This window comes from Leptopilina boulardi, unplaced genomic scaffold (genome assembly GCF_019393585.1).
Source record: "Leptopilina boulardi isolate dan_hultmark-lab unplaced genomic scaffold, ZJU_Lbou_2.1 LbouV2_121, whole genome shotgun sequence".
NCBI lineage: Eukaryota > Metazoa > Arthropoda > Insecta > Hymenoptera > Figitidae > Leptopilina > Leptopilina boulardi.
In genome coordinates, this window is record NW_026137665.1 from 3,614,052 (window position 1) to 3,632,141 (window position 18,090).

The window sequence follows — 18,090 nt, forward strand, 5'->3', positions numbered from 1 at the left end:
AAAAAAGTTTTGATTTTTTATATAAAAAATACGATTTTTTATAAACAATTTAATTTTTTTTTTTAATTCGAGCACGATTTTTTTTTACTTATTTTTATTTATCTGTAAATTCTAAGAATATTTGTCAAAAAATTTTAAAGTGGGCCTGATGATCCTTTTTGTTTAAATAATTTCAAAACGGTTTTTCTTTCTAACAATATATTTCGCTAGAAATTTCTAAACTTTTCACCTCCATGAAGATGGCGTCGACGCTCAGCGTCGAAAATCATTTTTTTTTCACGAGACCAAAAATTTCAAATTATTTTTAAAAAGGTTTTGGGTCCACAATATAACACCTTGAAAATTATTTCTCAAGGCATTATTTGGACTGAAAATCTTGAAAGAAAATAATTTGATATTTTTTGTCCCGTAAAAAACCATTTTTGACGCTGAGCGTCGACGCCAACTTCATGGTGGTCAATTTTCTACAATATTTTTAATATAATTATAAATCAAATAATTTATACAAAATTAAATAATTTATACAAAATTCAATTAAATGAACATTATAAGCACCAAATATTAATGTTTATACAAATATTTTATTATTTAAAGTTCAGGAAAAAATAAATTTTTATTTTTTTTTTAAATAATAATAATTTGAGTTTCAAGTCTCAATTTTGAAGATAATTTTATAATCTTTAAAAAATATAGTGAATAAAAAAATTAGTTTTCGAATAAAGGAAGTTCTTCCCAAATTGCAAAAAGTGAGTCAAAATAAGTATTTATACGTTATATTAGCGTTCAATTGACTTGCGTATTTACAACATTTACAAAAAAAAAAAAAAATGGCGACACAACTAACAGTTTTGGCTGATTTGTTTCCATGAATAAGAAATAATTTTTTATTTTTTGTGGAGTTATGGGTGAATTTCCTTATAGAATTGATTTGAATAAAAGAATATATAAAATAAAATATATTGTTCCTAAAAATTAAAAATTTATCAGTATTTTGTGAACGTGGATTACTTCTTTTTTTTATTATCGAAACATTTTGAAGGTTAAAATTCACGAGATAGCAAATACATCGACTCATATACAGAAATTATTTTGACGTGAGAAATACGACACATATCTAGAATTACAAATAGATAAAAGGTAAGATATAATTTTTAAATAAATGTCACTAAATAAGAGACAAAGAAATATAAACTTTCTTTGTTTTATAATTGTGTTAATAAAAGCGTATTAATGACAATGATAAATTTACGACATGTTTTTGACGAAATTGTAACTAATCAAAAACAACTAAAATCTTTTATATAAATAATATAGGGGGGAATCCACTCCCTCCTCGGAATATTTCATTTGTTAAAAAGAAGTGAATGTTTTTCTTTTTGAAATTGTATTAAAAAGAAATTCCTGATTATCTATACGTGTATAGTCATCACTTCTTTCAATAAACTGTAAGTTTTTTAACAAAGAAATTGTTTCAATTTTTACGCATATTTACATGATAAGTGTCAAATTAGACATGTATGTAAAAACAATATATTTTAACAAAAATTAAAATAACACTTCTACTTTTATTATTATATCATATTTTTATAATGTTAAATATACACAGTGACAGATAATTTCATAGAATATTTTTTTTTAGAAAGCTTAAACAAATCTCAAGTCAAAATTCATTGTGTAAAATTTCATTTAAGAAACAATTTAAATACAATAAAATTTTTTAAATTAGTATATTATCACACTTCTAGCAAATAAGTACAATTTTATTGATATTTTTATTAATAAGTAAAATATTAACAAATACTTTTTTTTTTTATAATCATATTTCAGGCAGATATAACCTCTGCAAGAAATGATTTTGAAAATTGTTTTTAAATGAACATTGTCATTTTAGAATTTAAATTTGTTAATTATAATTAAGAAATGTTGTCTTTAGTTCTTATTGAAATATTTTAATTGTAATTTTTACAATACTTTATAGTTATTAGTGTAGTTTAAATGTATCATTTCAAAAACATATGGATCAATTAATATTTCAGGCAAAGTCGTTGTGGATTATTTTTTGAAAAATAATTTTTATGAAAGATTTTTTATAGCTATACAATACAATATTATTGTACTATTTTATAAAATTTTATATATTTACGTTGGAATTTGAATTTAAAAATTTTTTTTAAAAAAAATCTGTTTTCAAAAGTGAATTTTAAGGTTAGAATGCAAGTAGTTTTGTAAAACAAGCTTCAAATTTTTAATTTTGAAAACAAATTTTTTAAATTCTTAAAAAAATATACACCGCAACACCTTTGAATGGAATAGATTTATTATGAAAATGAAATGAATCCAGATTATTAACCTTTTCTTTTGATTTGTGGATTAGAATAATTGCAGAATAGGCTAGAATAATTCTTTTTTTTACAGCTGCTGCAATTTGCAATTATTTTCGACAGAATTGCAAAATCAAGAGTAAGACTCTTGTTATATCTTAAGTACATCAAAATTTTTTTTTTTTTTGTTTTGTAGTCATAATTTATTGTACTGTATTTCATTACACATATTTTAATTTTTAGTCTGTAATTCTTTACTTTTAAGGTTTATAAAATTGTTATACAAAATTAAATGCAGAAATGTATTTTTTTGCATATAATTTATGCAAATTAATTTATTTATAATTTATAAGTGTATTTTTATTTACATAGGATAATAACTTATTTTTCAAATATTTGTTTTATTAAGTAAAGGATCAGCCTTTAGATTTAATGTCTAATTTTATAGTCAAGGAAAATGTAAATTACAATTTCAGGAATGGAAGAATCAAGAAAAACCATCGATGAAAACTTGGAGTATTAAAAAAAAATTTTTTTGAAGACATTCTACAGTGAAGATATAACATTTTATGCTTTAAGATTTAGTATTTAAGAAAATGTGTCTACATAATAATTTATTTATTTCAAAACTCATTTATTAAGTTTATTATTAATCATAATTGTATTTATATGCTTTATGTATTTATGCTATTTATCGATGAATTCTTCAAAAATTCAATCCACCAATCAAAATTATAAGGTTTTTTTTTTTTTAATATTAAAATTGTAATTTTATTATTTATAAGAGAAAAATCACATCTGATTTTTCTTGAACAAAAATTATTTTTTTTTTTAATTTTCCAAACACTCTTTTATTATTTTTTTCAGGATTCAAAAAAACAAAAAAAAAAAAAGAATGAGTAGCCTTCGTGTAAGAGAACTCGAGAAAAAGGGAATTGTATTCAATATCTCAAAACCTGATTTATCATCAAAAATAATATTACCATATGAGTGTTTTGTTTGTGGATGTAAATTACGCTCAGAAGGAAATGCCATAACACATTCCAATAATCCATATCACATTCAACAATTCAATCGTTTTAATCAATTTTTTAATATTGTCCTGCCATTAAAAAATGGTAAAGTTAAACTTTTATGTAAATTTTGCAACGGTCAACCAACATGGGATGAATCAAAAGAACACATACAAAAACATAATATTGTCTCATGGCTGAAACCAGATAATTTGTCACACACATTCTTTCGACATTTTGTTTCTCAACATCGTAGTACAGTATTCAAATGTAATTTATGTAATTATCTTTATGGCACTTGGTTTCATGCAATTGATCATTTAAAAGATTCGCGACATTTAAAAAATTGGAATCTAACATCTGCATCGACGGCAAAATATACTCACTATGAAAATAGTGATGAACAATTCAATCAATTAATTTGTAATCGCATTTTCATTGGTGATTCAAAATTATATCATTGTCATGTTTGTAATTTGTCATTTAATAATTTTCAAGATACAATTTCACACATTGATAGTATTGAGCACAAAAATCTTCTTCTAAGAGATACAAATTTGATTTTTCAATTTAAATCACAAATTCCCAAACATTTGACATGGCTCACTACTTCAAATATGTTTATTGTTATGAAAGACAAAATTTATTGTAAAATATGTGACGTTTATTTCACCGAACTCTCTGAAATAACACCCCACATGGCAACACATAAAACAGTTCAACAAGAAACTAATCCAAATAAAAATCAACAAAAAGAAATACAAAAAGACTCTCAATCAAAACAAAATTCAATGAACATTAATCAAAAATCAATACCAATATCTCAATGTAAATTAAAAATTCCTCAATATCTTCATTGGGTTATAACTGGTCACAAAGTACTTGTGACACATTTAAATTTATATTGTACAATTTGCAAAAAATTATTAACCAATAACAGCGCTGTTGAATGTCATCTTCAAAAACATTTGGAATCATCATGGCAAAAAGTTCATTTACCAGCTGGTTATCCCACAGAACCTCCACCACCAGGAACAGAAATCTCAAGAACATTAGGAAAATCAAGATGGAATGACATTACAACAGATAATAAATCACCAACTAAAACAGAAACAAACATCACAAGAACATCAGGAAAAACAAGATGGAATGATATTTCTGATAATAATACAAAAATACAAACAATCGACCTAACAGATGACACTAAAGATAATAATTTATCTTTAACGAAATGCAAATTAAAAATTCCCGATAATCTCAAATGGATTATTAATGCACACAATGTGGTTCTAAATGAAAAATATATATATTGTACAATTTGCAAAAAATCCATGTACGACAATACATCAGTGGAAAATCATCTCAAAAAACATCTCAATCCAGCTTGGCAAAAAATTCACTTACCAACGGGTTCAATGGAAAAAATGCAAATAACCGATTCTTCATCATCATCATCATCATCATTATCATCGCCAAGCGTTTCAGGAACAACAAAAAGAACGGCCACCAATTCAATAGACACGGAACAAACAAAAATACAAAAAATCGATTCAATGAATTCAAAATCAACATTCAAAAATGTTGGTAATTCTATACAAATTGTACCACAATCATCGGGAAATTCAGGAAATCATCCTCCAGTTTTATTAACTGCCAATGCATCTAAAATTAAACCACGTCCTTCTATTAATACCAGACCAAATCTCGTCGATTTAATGAAACAAAGTATTCCTTCATTATTGATAAATTCTCTTCCAACACCGCCTATTCAATGGACAACGGAAAATAAATCTAATAGTAATTCCAAAATTAATCAAGACTGTCAAATAACAGTCGAGAAAATTAAGCCTAAACCACCAATGAATTCATTTCCTGTCAGTAAACCCCCAATGAAACCTCTTATTAATCCTTCCACAAATCCAATGGATAAAAATTTCATAAATCAACAATCATCACATTTTAATAATTTTTCTCCAAATCCTGAAACTTTAAATAATTATCCTATGAATCAACAAATTTCAAATAATCATCAACAAACATCGATTAATCAATTAAATTCTGATAATTTTAGAAATCCATTTATTAAATCACTTCAACAATCATCTAATCAAACATTAAAAAGAACACCGCAATTACCATCGCAAAATCATCTTTTAAATACAACAATAATGACAAAATTACATAAAGCAAATTATTTATCATTTACAAAAAATGAAATTTATATAATGTCAATGGAAAAAAAGAGAAAAATAATTCTCAGTTCGTATCTTTCATTTTTTGTTAAATATGCACAGGAATATTTTATTTATTGTGTTGTTTGTGAAAAAAGTATGCCATATAATTTACAAAATATTTATGAACATTGGTGTTCAATGCAACACAATGAATATTTAACAAAACTTGAGGATGATGATAAACAATTTAATAATTATCCAAATCAATTTAGTTGTCTTGCATTGTCAAAAGAATTTATGGTTGACAATCAAAGTTCATCATCTGAATCTGCAACGAATTTAAAATTATTTACATGTTGCGCATGCGATATTACTGTTCCCGATCAGGATGCAATGTTACAACAACATTTTCAATGTGAAAAACATCGAATGAATGTTGAACGTTTTAAAAGACATTCAGAGGAGATTTGTAAGGAAATATTTCCACTTGTTGAAAGTAGTTGGTATTGTATTGAAAAATATTCATGTTGGCCATGTGAAAAATTATTTTCAAGTGAAATATTATTTGCTGAACATTTGGAGAATAAAAAACATTTAAATATATTGCAAGCAATGAATATTGATGAGAGGAAAAATTATTATTTTGATTCTTGTGCTGTTTGTGGATTACTTTGGTTTGGCGATTGTAATGAATATACAAAACATTGTCATCAGGATAATATTCATAAGGATTTGACGAGAAATATTGAAGATAGAATTGATTTTATGCCTGAAGAAGTAAATTATTTATTTAGTTCGTTGGAGAATTTAATTTCAGAATTAATGTCGGAAGTTGATAAAGTACGTTTTGATCAGGGAAAAGAGAGTGAATTAATAAGAAGTCTTGAACTTGCTGTGAGAAGAAAATTTCCTGAAGCCAAAGCCTATCCTTTTGGTTCAAGGGTCACTGGTTTGGGACTCATGAATAGTGACATTGATATTTTTCTCGATTGTGGTAAGTAGCGATTCTCTACATGCAAATAAATTCTACATAAAAAAGAAATTATAAACAACATTGGAAAAAAAAATTTTTATTTGATTCACATAATCGATTATCAAATAAATATTTACTTGGACCGAATAATTTTTATTTGTATCAATAAATTCTGTATTTGAAACAAATATCATTTTAATTGACTCAATAATTATTTAATAGAAATAAATATTTATTTTGATAATAGTCAAGTAACTGATTGTTTGAATAAAATATTTTTCAGAAAATTTTGGAAAATTTATTTTATTTTTTCGAAAAATTTTAATATCTCAGGTATAAAGCTTGAAAAAATATTGGAAATTATTTTCTTCTTTTAATATTTTTTTAAGGGAAGGGAATAGTGTAATTATTTTAATTGAACAAAATTTACATTGTTTTTAGGTGTTTTTTTTCTGGAATTATTTGGGATCTAAAATTATTCTATGCATTAATTAAAAATTTTGAAAAAAAAAATTATTTTCGAATATCTTAGTATTTTTTTTATTTTTTGATAAAGAGAAAATTGTCAAAAATTCATACCATTTGTTTGTTTAAAATCACAAAAAGTGTTTAAAAAAATTAACAATGAAAAATAATATTTTATTATACAAGACAAAATTTGAATTGATTATTTTTCTAAATTTTCAGACTTCTGTGAAATTAATTTAATAACTATAATAAATTTTTTTTTTCCATTTTTTCGAATTTTACTTCAAGACGCTGTGCGCATTATAATTAATTTCCAATTTATTATTTTCTAATGAAAGTATAAAAGTTTAGAATATCCGATTTTTATTTAAATTTTGTAACAAATATTTGAATTTTGTAAAAAAAAAATCCTTTTCTGAATAGAAAAATACGAATTGGCAACAATTTTTGACGTACAAATAATAAATTTTTTGAAATTTTCAGGTGGTTTTTATAATGGAAATTTTGAACAACACATTGATTTAATTGATAAAATTCATCACTGTTTAAAACTTGATTCGCAAGCATGGAGCGTCGAAAGAGTAATTGAGACTAGTAGAACTCCAATAATAAAAGTTTATCACAGTCATTCTCAATTGAAATGTGATGTTTCTTTTTCAAATGGATTAAGCGTTGAAAATACAAAATTATTAAAGTAAGTTTAAATATATATATTTTTTAAATAAAATGCAATAGTAATAAAATAAAAATAAAATAATAAAATTTCTCTATTTTCCATTTTTATTAAATATAATTTACAAAATTACTTTTCATTGAAAAAAAAACCTTTTTGTTAGATGCTACCTTGATGCTTATCCTCAATGCAAGGAAATGATACTTTTCATCAAAAAATGGCTTTCATTATGTCATATGTCAGGATCACGTCACATTACAAATTATGCAATGTCATGGTTTGTGATTTTTTATCTACAAACAAAAAAACTTTTACCTAGTGTTGCTTCTTTGATGAAAGACAATCCCCGTCCAAGATCCATTTTTGGTAAGTTTTTTTAATTTGTCGAAACATTCGCTGATTTATATTTTAATTTGTTTAAAATTAAATTCATACTAATTTTAAACGATACAAATTTTAATTTATTCTAATCAATTTAGAAAATTAAATTAAATTAAATGAATTTTTAATTTATTCTAAATCAACTTCGAATTTAAACTTTAATCAATTGCAATTTTAAATTATAATTAATTCTAAATTTTTAATTTAATTTAGTTAGAATTTTCAATTTGAAGAATTTTATGAGATTTTTATAATTAGTTTTTAGACGAATTTTCATTTTTCGAATAATAAACATAATTTTTTTTAAAAACAAATTTTTACTTAAAAAAAATTTTTAGATACCGAACTTTTATTTGAAAGAATTTTTATTGTACAAAATTTCTTTTTATTCTTCTTTTTATTTAAAAGAATTCTAATTTAACCGAATTTTAGTTTACCATAATTCTCACTCAATAGAATTTTAATTTCTAATTCACTGAATTTTCATTTGTTCGAATTCTTATTTGATATAATTCTTAAAACGACAAATCTTCATTTGTCCGAAATTTCAAACGACCGAATATAATATACAATCAACAGAAATATTTCGGCGCGACTTTTAAAATTGACCAATCAGAAATTATCAAAAAAAAGATCGTGATTGGTAAATTTTAAATACAGCGCCAAAATCTTTCTGTCGATTATTTGTTAGATAAAATTTTTATTTTACAGTCACTTAATTTACCTGATTTTTTATTTAAGAGAATTTTAATTTAACAGAATTCTCTTATTCAATTGAATTTTTAAAATTACAGAAATTCGAATTGACCGAATTTCTATTTGTCCGAACAAATAATCGACAGATAGATTTTGTCACAATTTTTAAAATTGACGAATCACGTTTTTCTTGATAATTTCTAATTGGCCAATTTTAAAAATTTCACCAAAATCTTTTTGTCGATTTTTTGTTCGGACATTTGTAACTTCGGACAAATGAAAATTTAACGTCTTAAAAATTCGTACAAATTAAAATTCGGTGAATTGGAATTTCTGTCATTTAAAAATTCAAATCACATAAAATTCGATTGAATGAGAATTCTGTTAAATTTTAATTTGAAAATTGAAAATTCGTCTGAAAAATAATTATTTGTAATATAAAATACTTTAAAATGAAAATTGTAATGAATAATTTTTATGGAAAATTTATGCGCCCCAAAATAATTTTTTTTTAATTGTAAAATTGTTTTTAAAAATTTAGTAAAATTTAAATTAGTTTTGTTGGTTTAATGTTGATTAAAATTTTAGTTTAATTAGTTTTTTTTTTTTTTTATAATAAAATTTAATATTTAGTTTAAGATAATGCCAAGGTATTGAATCGCCTTTATTATTTTATTATATAAACAAATTGGATATTTTGGAATTATTTTCTTTTTTAGGATGGCCAGTTGGTTGCAGAGAATTCACAGTTTCAAAATCATCACTAGCAATAAAGTCAAGGGAACTCTTGAGAGGATTTTTCTCTTTTTACGCTACATTCGATTATAGATTTAATATAGCGTGTCCACTTTTAGGTGAAATTGTGCCGAAAAAAGAATTTTTACATTTACAATCATTACCAAATGAAATGAAACCATATGTTGAACTTGTATTCAATGAAAGTGATCCCGAATTTTTCCGTATCGATTCGCCAATGTGTATTCAAGATCCCTATGATCTTTCACATAATCTCACAAAGGGTGTGAAAAAAGTTATTGTCAATCGTTTTAGAAAATTGTGCACAAAAAGTATTCGACTTCTTTCATAATGTTTTTAAAAACACTTTATTATTATTATTATTTTTTTTAAAATTATTCTAAGGAAACAATTTTGTTTAAAATTTTCTATTTTAAAATATAATTAAATTATATATTTTTTATTATAACTTTAGTTATTATATATATATATTTCTTAAGACACTGTACGATATTATATTATGAAAAATAATAAATAGTTTGTTAAAAAAAAAATTAATGAACTTGAGAAATGAAAAAACTTTAATGATTTTATTTTGGACAAAAAAAATACAGGCAAAATACGTCATTATGCGTATGTGTCAAATAAAAAATCGGAATACAATATAATATTGTCGTTACCGTAGTAACATTAATAATTATAATTTATTTACACGTTATCATTCAATTCTAAATATTTTCTCTATAACAGTCATTCATCATCAAGCACTCGGAAATTATTGTTTTTTTTTTTTTCATACATACTCAGGAACGTGATTTCTGTAGTTGCACTAAAAAAAAAGAAGTTCACAATATTTCGTTTTAACTCCACTATTCAGTTTTGTCTTTTCAATTCAAAATTTGTTTCTAAATATATATACTATATATAGTTTTTGTAACCACCAGTGGTTTTTTTTGCGTACATTTCAGAACTTGAATTTTGAATACTATATTTTAAATTAATACTAAATTTCAAAAACTATATTCTTAAAATTTCTAGATGGCAAATTAATAGAAAAAAAAATGCACTTTTACTTCTCATTAAGATTAGCAATGATCCTACAAAATGTACAAATTATTTTTAATTCTTTTCTTCCTTCTTTTCTTTATTTTCAGCTTCGCCTTCTGTTTCAGAATTTTGACTTTGACTTTGTCCTCCTTCACGTTCCGCGGCCATCTAAATAAATTGTTTTATTTTTATTAATTTTTAAATTACTTTTAAAAAAATAAATACATTTATTTTTTTTTTAATTTACCTTTTTGTATGCCATTTCGAATAATTTGAGACTTGCTTGTTGAAGTTCATTAACTTGTTTCTTGATTTCTTCAGGATCAGTTTCGTCTTTCTTTGCTAAAGTTTCTCGCATTTTTGTAAGCATTTCCTTCAATTTTTCACACTGTGAATATAATAATAAAGAATTAAAAATAATTTTTTTCTTTATCTTGTAAATATTTACTTTTTTTAAAAAATTCGTTTAATTATTTTAAAAAAATATATATATATATTTATTATTAAAAATATAAAATAATTACCTCTTCCTGTGGCAATTGAGCCTTGAATTCTTCCATTTTAGCCTCAGTGTCGTGAACAATTCCTTCTGCTTGATTAACAGCTTCAACTCGTTCTTTCTTCATTTTGTCTTCCTTGGCATATTGTTCGGCTTTCTTGACCATATTTTCAATTTCGTCCTTACTTAAACCACCACTCGATTGAATTACAACTAAAATATATAATTAGTTAAATTTTAAATAAAACATTAAAAATGTGAAGAAGAAAAATTCTTTTTTTTTTTTTCGCTAATAACTTACTTTGTTGTTCTTTGCCAGTTCCTTTGTCTCTAGCGGAAACATGAACAATACCATTAGCATCAATGTCAAAAGTGACTTCAATTTGTGGTACTCCTCTTGGCGCTGGTGGAATTCCAATAAGGCTAAATTGTCCTAAAAGTTTATTGTCATTTGCCATTTCACGTTCACCTTGATGAACTTTGATTTCTACTTGAGTCTGTCCATCAGCTGCAGTTGAAAACACTTGACTCTTTTTGGTGGGAATTGTTGTATTACGCGTAATTAATCTTGTGAAAACTCCGCCCAACGTTTCGATACCTACAAAATTTTAATGTTAATAATAATAGGCCTTAGATTTGATGGTCACTCTGAAAATTTATATCGATATACTTAAAAATAAAAATTATTTTCACAAAATATACAAACCAAGAGAAAGGGGTGTAACATCAAGAAGTAGAACATCAGTAACGTCTCCTGCAAGAACGCCACCTTGAATTGCAGCTCCCACAGCAACAGCCTCATCTGGATTAACAGCCTTTGATGGTTGTCTACCAAAAATATCCTGAACAGTTTGTTGCACTTTTGGCACTCGAGTCATTCCACCCACCAAAAGTACATCACCAATATCAGATTTAGCAACTTCTGCGTCTGATAAAGCCTTTTGGCATGGTTGAATTGTTCTTTTAATTAAATCACCAACAAGACTTTCGAATTTGCTTCTCGACAATTTCAAATTCAAATGTTTAGGACCACTTGAATCCATTGTAAGATATGGCAAATTAATATCAGTTTGCAATGAACTTGACAATTCGATTTTTGCTTTCTCCGAAGCTTCCTTCAATCGTTGCATTGCCATTGCATCTTTGGTAACATCGATTCCTTGCTAAAAAAAAAATAATTAACAATTTTTACTTTTTTCAATTTTTTTATTATTTTAATTATTAAATTTTCATTTCAAGAAAACTTACGTCTTTCTTAAATTCGGCAACTAAATAATTAACTAATGCATTATCAAAATCTTCTCCACCCAAAAATGTATCGCCATTCGTTGATTTGACTTCGAATACTCCTTTTTGAATTTCCAAAATTGAAACATCAAAGGTACCGCCACCCAAATCATAAACAGCAATACTGAAATAATTTTTTTTTTTAATTAATCATCTTAAAAAAAAGAAAAAGAAACAAAAAATTGATAATATATTTTAAAATAAATATATTTACATTTTATCCTCGGTTTTATCCATTCCGTAGGCAAGTGCAGCAGCAGTTGGTTCATTAATAACACGCAAAACATTAAGACCTGAAATTTGTCCAGCATCCTTTGTCGCTTGTCTTTGAGAATCATTAAAATAAGCAGGCACTGTAATCACGGCATTTTTAACTGGTGTATTCAAATAAGCTTCGGCAGTTTCTTTCATTTTTGTAAGAACAAATGCCCCAATTTGACTTGGAGAATACATTTTTCCATCACCACCTTGAATCCATGCATCACCATTCGAGGCTTTTACAATTTTATAAGACACCATTTTCCTATGATTAAAAATTTAGAAAAAAAAAGAGGTTAAATAATATAAAAACAATTATTTTGCCGCATTTATTTTCTTTAACCCTTTAAGGACCAGTGTTTTTAAAACGGAATATTGAAACAATATTTTTCATTTAATCTAGTAAATTTTCAATTTCAAACTCTGGTTTTTAGACAAGAAACTTTAATTAGTTTCTCAGAAAAATTTGTTTAAAAATAAAAAATTTGGTCTTCAAAGGATTAAGAAAACAAAAAAAAAACAGTATAAAATCAAATAAAATGGAAAGAAAACTTACATATCTTTTTTAACTTCTGCATCTTCAAATTTACGTCCTATAAGACGTTTTGTGGCATAAAAAGTATTTGATGAATTCGTTACTGCTTGACGTTTTGCTGGCATTCCAACCAGTCGTTCTCCTTCTACAAATTTTAATTATTTTTTACTTTTATATTATAAATATTTATTTCCCACAGTGAATTTATAAAAATTTTTGTGACGTCGATATCAAAATTATTGAATTTTTATTTAACTGAATTTTTATTCAGTAGAATTTAGAAAATTAAACTGCATTTTTTTAAATGTAAAATTCTCTAATTCACTAAATTTTGATTTAATTGAATTTTAATTTAAACAAATTTTGAGATAATTAAATTTATAGTTAAGAAAAAATAAATTTTTTCAATTTCCCTGGCAAAAAAATGGTTATTAAATTAAATGAATTTTATTTTTAGAAAAATGTAATAATTTGAAATTAAAAAAAGCTTGTTTCACTTTTTACTAGAGCAGAAAATTAGAGAATAATTAGAGAATAATAGAGTAAATTATTTACAGAAAAACTAATTTATAATTAATTATCTAAAATCTACTAATTTGTATCTAATAAATTTTTTTAAATTCGAATCATTTGAAACTTAAATCAATTAAAATTTAGATAATTTGAAAATGAAATAAATTAAAATTTGGATAATTTTTTAAACTTAAATCAAATTTTTCTTTAAAAATAGGTGACAACCTTCGATCCCTTTTAGAGGAAATTATAGAGAAATGATAAAATCATATAAAAGAAAACCCTTTTTGATAAATATGCTTTTCAGCTGTTTTAAAAAAAATTTAATTCATTTAAAAACTATTTTAATTTATTTCAATAAATTTATTGAATGAAGAAAAAATTTGATTCAATGAACTTAATATGTATTTCAGTTAAATAAACACCTAGTTAATTGGTTATCAAAATTTTTCTTGACTATAACAATTGAAAAATTTTAAAAGTAAAAAAGGGGAGAATAATTATAATTTTAAATGATTCTTTTGAAAAAAAAGAGAACTGCAGGTCTCGGATCGACTTAAAGGCACAAAAAAAGTCGTTTTAGTCGATTTATATTACAAAAAAAGTCGAAAAAGTCGATTCTTTTTATTTTAACAAAAACATTTTACAGATTTTTAAATAATTTTTTTTTTTTTTTTAATAATAATACTTTTGGAAGGGTTAAAGTTGAAATTTTTAGAAATAATTGAATTCAAAAGATTTTGTTAATTTTCAGACAATAATTAAATTTTACAGAACTAAAAATAATTTATCAAATAATTTTAGATAAAATTTTTTAAATGTAATTAAATTTTCAAAGATTTACAATTGAGATTTTTGAAATTAATTGAACTTCAAGTGATTTTTAATTAAAAAAATTTTTTTTTTTCACTAAAAAATTTATTAGACACTGCAGACAAAAATACAATAATTTGAAAACCATTTTTAATTGAAAAATGGTTTCAGATAGTTGAATTTTCAAAGAATATTATAAAAATAGTTAAAAATAATTGAATTTCCTTAGAGTTATAATTGAAATAGTTAAATTTCAAAAATTTTTAGAAATAATTTAAATTTTAGAAGCTTTTAAATTCAAATTTTTGAAAATAATTGAATTATAATTGAAATTTTTGATAATAATTCAATTTTAGTTGATTTTTGATTGAAAATTTGAATAATAAATAATATTGAGTTGAAATTTTTGAGAATAATTGAATTTTAGTTGATTTTTAATTGAAAATTTTGAAAATAATTGAATTTTCTTTGATTTTGAATTGAAATTTTGGGAAATAATTGAATTTTAATGGAAATTTTGATTGAAAATTTTGATAATAATTAATTTTGAATTGAAATTTTGGATAATCATTGAATTTTAATTGATTTTGAATTGAAATTTTGGGTAATAGTTGAATTTTATTTGATTTTAAATCGAAAATTTGGAAAATAATTGAATTTTTAAAGATTTTGAATTTAAATTTTGGAAAATAATTGAATTTCAATTGAAATGTTGGATAATAATTTAATTTTAGTTGATTTTTGATTGAAAATTTTGATAATAATTAATTTTGAATTTATATTTTGGGTAACAATTGAATTTTAGCTGATTTTTAATGGAAATTTTTGAAAATAATTCAATTTTATTTGATTTTAAATTGATTTATGATTTTGATTTAAAAATTTTTTGTAATTTTATTTGATATTTTTTTAAAATTATAAATAATTGTTAAATTTTATAAAAATTTTACTTGAAAAATAATTTGAAATAATTGAATTTGTGATGAATTTCATTAAAATTATTAAAAATAATTAATTTAGTGAAGAATTTTAGTTAAAAATTTGTTAAATAATTGAAATAAAGAAGATCTAAAGGAGATCTGCATTTTATACTAAAAAAAATATATTTTATTTAAAAAAACTTTTTTAAAAATGTAAAAAAAAGTCGAAATAGTCGCATTTTATTAAAATAAGTCAAAAAAAGTCGGAAATAGTCGAAAAAGTCATATAATCCGAGGCCTGGAACTGTGATTCCTGATATTTCAAAACTATTTATCAGTTGAACTAAATAAAACCGATAACATTCTAGGCAATATATTTAAATATTTCCCTTTAGTGAAAAAATAATTTATACTCAAATAAATAATAAAATTACATTGAATTTTATTAAAAAAATTTATTTTTTAATTTCAATTTAAATTATTCTTTGATTTAAATAATAATTTAAATATAAATGACCATTTGGTTGAAATCTATGTAGCCCTGACTAAAGATTTGTATGCATTACGTAATACAAAGTTTAGAGCGCCTTTCCCACTTAGTTTGTATTACGTAAAACATATTTGGGCCCTATCAAGAGAGAAAAAAAGAGATAAATACAAACCTTTGGTAAAAGCAACATAAGATGGTGTTGTTCTTGATCCTTCAGCATTTTCAATAACTTTTGGATGCTTACTTTCCATACAAGCAACACAGGAAAATGTTGTTCCAAGATCTATACCTATAACTGCTCCCTTCACTCCTTCAGATCTATTTAGATCAAATTTATAAAGATTAATTTAGAAAAAAAAACTCAAAATATTCAAATAATAATTACAATTATAATAATATTATTACTTAAATAAAATTTTTCGCAAATGATTTTGGTGGCTTTTGACAAAATAGAAAAAATATTCAATTATAAATATTAATTTATATTTAATATTCTATTTTGAAAATAAATAAATAATACTTACTTATATCGATATTGATTAATTTCGCTATTCTTTTGTGGAAAAGCAACCATTGGAGCAATTCCCTGAAAAATTAATTATTTTTTAAATAAAATTAATTGAAAATTTTTTTATTCGAAATATCAAGAAATTTTAAAGACAAACATTAAATCACTTTTTCCAAATAAGCATTTTATTTTGACAAAATGTTTTACAAACTTGCAAAATTATGTCATTTGGTAAAATTAAAATAAAAATAGAATAAATAAATATATTTGAGAACCACGTGCTTGTTATATTCATAAATTTCTTATTGTTAAAATACAAAGATTTTTAAGAGGTTAGGAAAAAAACTATAAATTTAAAGGAAAAATATTTCAATTATCTAATTAAAGTAATCAAATTTTATTTATATAACAAAAAAAAAATAAAAAAGCAGCTCTTATATCTCATTAAACTTACATTTCTTAGAATGGTGCTAAATTCTTGTCGCCTTGTAATATTGGCAGTGACACCGGTACATCCTCGAGTAAGAATTCGTGCAGCGGACAACATTTTCTAATACTTTTAAAAAATTTCGTTTTAACTAAACTTTGATTAAAAAATAATTTAATATTTCCGATTTATTAATTTATTCTTTTAATAAAAAAAAAAAACCCACAGTTAACTTTTGTAGCGCAACTCCACGTGCAATGATGCAAGAAGAAAGAAAATTCGTCTGTTTCAGAGACAGTTCCAAATAAAACCGTTAGGTGCGTTAGTGTTCCAAGTTTTACAAAATAGCAGAGAAAATTCTAGAATGTTCTTGAAAATATTTTCCCAAAAAAAAAAACAAAAAAAAAATACAAACGTTGTAAATACACGTAAAAAGTAAGATTTCTTAAATATTAAAAAAAAAACAATAATTTATTATACTGAAAACAGAAAACATATGTAAAATGTAATTTCAAAATCTAAAAAAAATTCTAAATGCTTTTTTTATATATCTGTAAATTCGCGGTAAATTTTAATTGGTGGTCACAACTAATAAGGTTCACAAAATAATGAAAATGTTAAAAAATAGCATTGCGCACTTTGATAACGCATATTTTTATTATTCGATTTCATTTTCTTTCTTATTGGCGCCAACTTTAACTTCCGCTTCATTTCCAATGGCGTAGCCATGCACAAAAGGGCCTTCGTTAAAAAATACAATAATAAAAAAAATTTTCAACATTTTCACTAATTTCAATATTTATATTTAAAACAAATAAAAATTTTAATTAAAAAAAACAATAAACTAATAGTAATAATATTATCATTGATAAAAATGGGAATTTTTAAAGAAAATTAAATGCGTGGGAGGGATAATTATGACGTTAAGGGTCAGAACCAGAAATACCAACGTAATATCCGCTTTTAGTACAAGTTTTCTCTATTGTGTAAAATAACAAATTGGTTGGTATTCCTTTTTTGATTCACCCCTTCCATATTTGAGCACTATTGATTGAATATATCATTCTATAAACATTATATTGCAATAATATAATTATTTAAATTATTTATTAAGTTTTATTTTTTTTATAATCTATTTAAAAATTAAAATCTATCTAAAATAAACGATGATTATAATTAAAATTTTTTTTAACATAATGTTTGTTACTAAAGAAGTCTTGTGATTTTATTTTTGTCTTTTTCAATTCTCTACATTTTATATAGGTTATGTGAATAGTATTTTGTTTATTTCTCCCTTTCTCCTTAAATTTCAATGTGAATTTTTTGAACTTTAAGGTTATGCTAACATATACTCTATAT

General features: G+C 23.6%; 2 protein-coding genes across 2 annotated transcripts; one reads left to right on the plus strand and one right to left on the minus strand.

Annotated features, from left to right (window-relative positions):
- The first annotated feature begins 819 nt into the window (after positions 1-819).
- LOC127285671 (uncharacterized) lies at positions 820-10,228 on the plus strand. The gene is made up of 5 exons (XM_051311799.1): positions 820-1,137; positions 3,189-6,502; positions 7,433-7,643; positions 7,786-7,988; positions 9,419-10,228. The coding sequence occupies exons 2-5, from the start codon at positions 3,217-3,219 to the stop codon at positions 9,784-9,786; spliced, it is 4,068 nt and encodes a 1,355-aa protein (XP_051167756.1). The 5' UTR covers positions 820-1,137; positions 3,189-3,216; the 3' UTR covers positions 9,787-10,228.
- On the minus strand, positions 9,998-17,031 carry LOC127285679 (heat shock 70 kDa protein cognate 5-like). Its single transcript, XM_051311812.1, has 11 exons — positions 16,759-17,031; positions 16,321-16,382; positions 15,969-16,114; positions 13,082-13,205; positions 12,482-12,790; positions 12,229-12,391; positions 11,687-12,143; positions 11,282-11,578; positions 11,006-11,193; positions 10,729-10,869; positions 9,998-10,649 (listed from the first exon to the last, which is right to left on the minus strand). Exons 1-11 carry the CDS (start codon positions 16,849-16,851, stop codon positions 10,554-10,556), a joined length of 2,076 nt encoding a protein of 691 aa, XP_051167769.1. The 5' UTR covers positions 16,852-17,031; the 3' UTR covers positions 9,998-10,553.
- Positions 17,032-18,090: the final 1,059 nt, after the last annotated feature.

Bases quoted from the DNA above. Each gene is read 5' to 3' on its own strand.
- LOC127285679 (XM_051311812.1), bottom strand. From the start codon at position 16,851: ATGTTGTCCGCTGCACGAATTCTTACTCGAGGATGTACCGGTGTCACT. The intron at 16,383-16,758 runs GTAAGTTTAATG...TTAATTTTTCAG, and splicing joins TTAGCACCATTCTAAGAAAT to GGAATTGCTCCAATGGTTGC. The intron at 11,579-11,686 runs GTTTGTATATTT...AAAATTTTGTAG, and splicing joins TGTTACACCCCTTTCTCTTG to GTATCGAAACGTTGGGCGGA.
- LOC127285671 (XM_051311799.1), top strand. From the start codon at position 3,217: ATGAGTAGCCTTCGTGTAAGAGAACTCGAGAAAAAGGGAATTGTATTC. The intron at 6,503-7,432 runs GTAAGTAGCGAT...TGAAATTTTCAG, and splicing joins TGATATTTTTCTCGATTGTG to GTGGTTTTTATAATGGAAAT. The intron at 7,644-7,785 runs GTAAGTTTAAAT...CCTTTTTGTTAG, and splicing joins GAAAATACAAAATTATTAAA to ATGCTACCTTGATGCTTATC.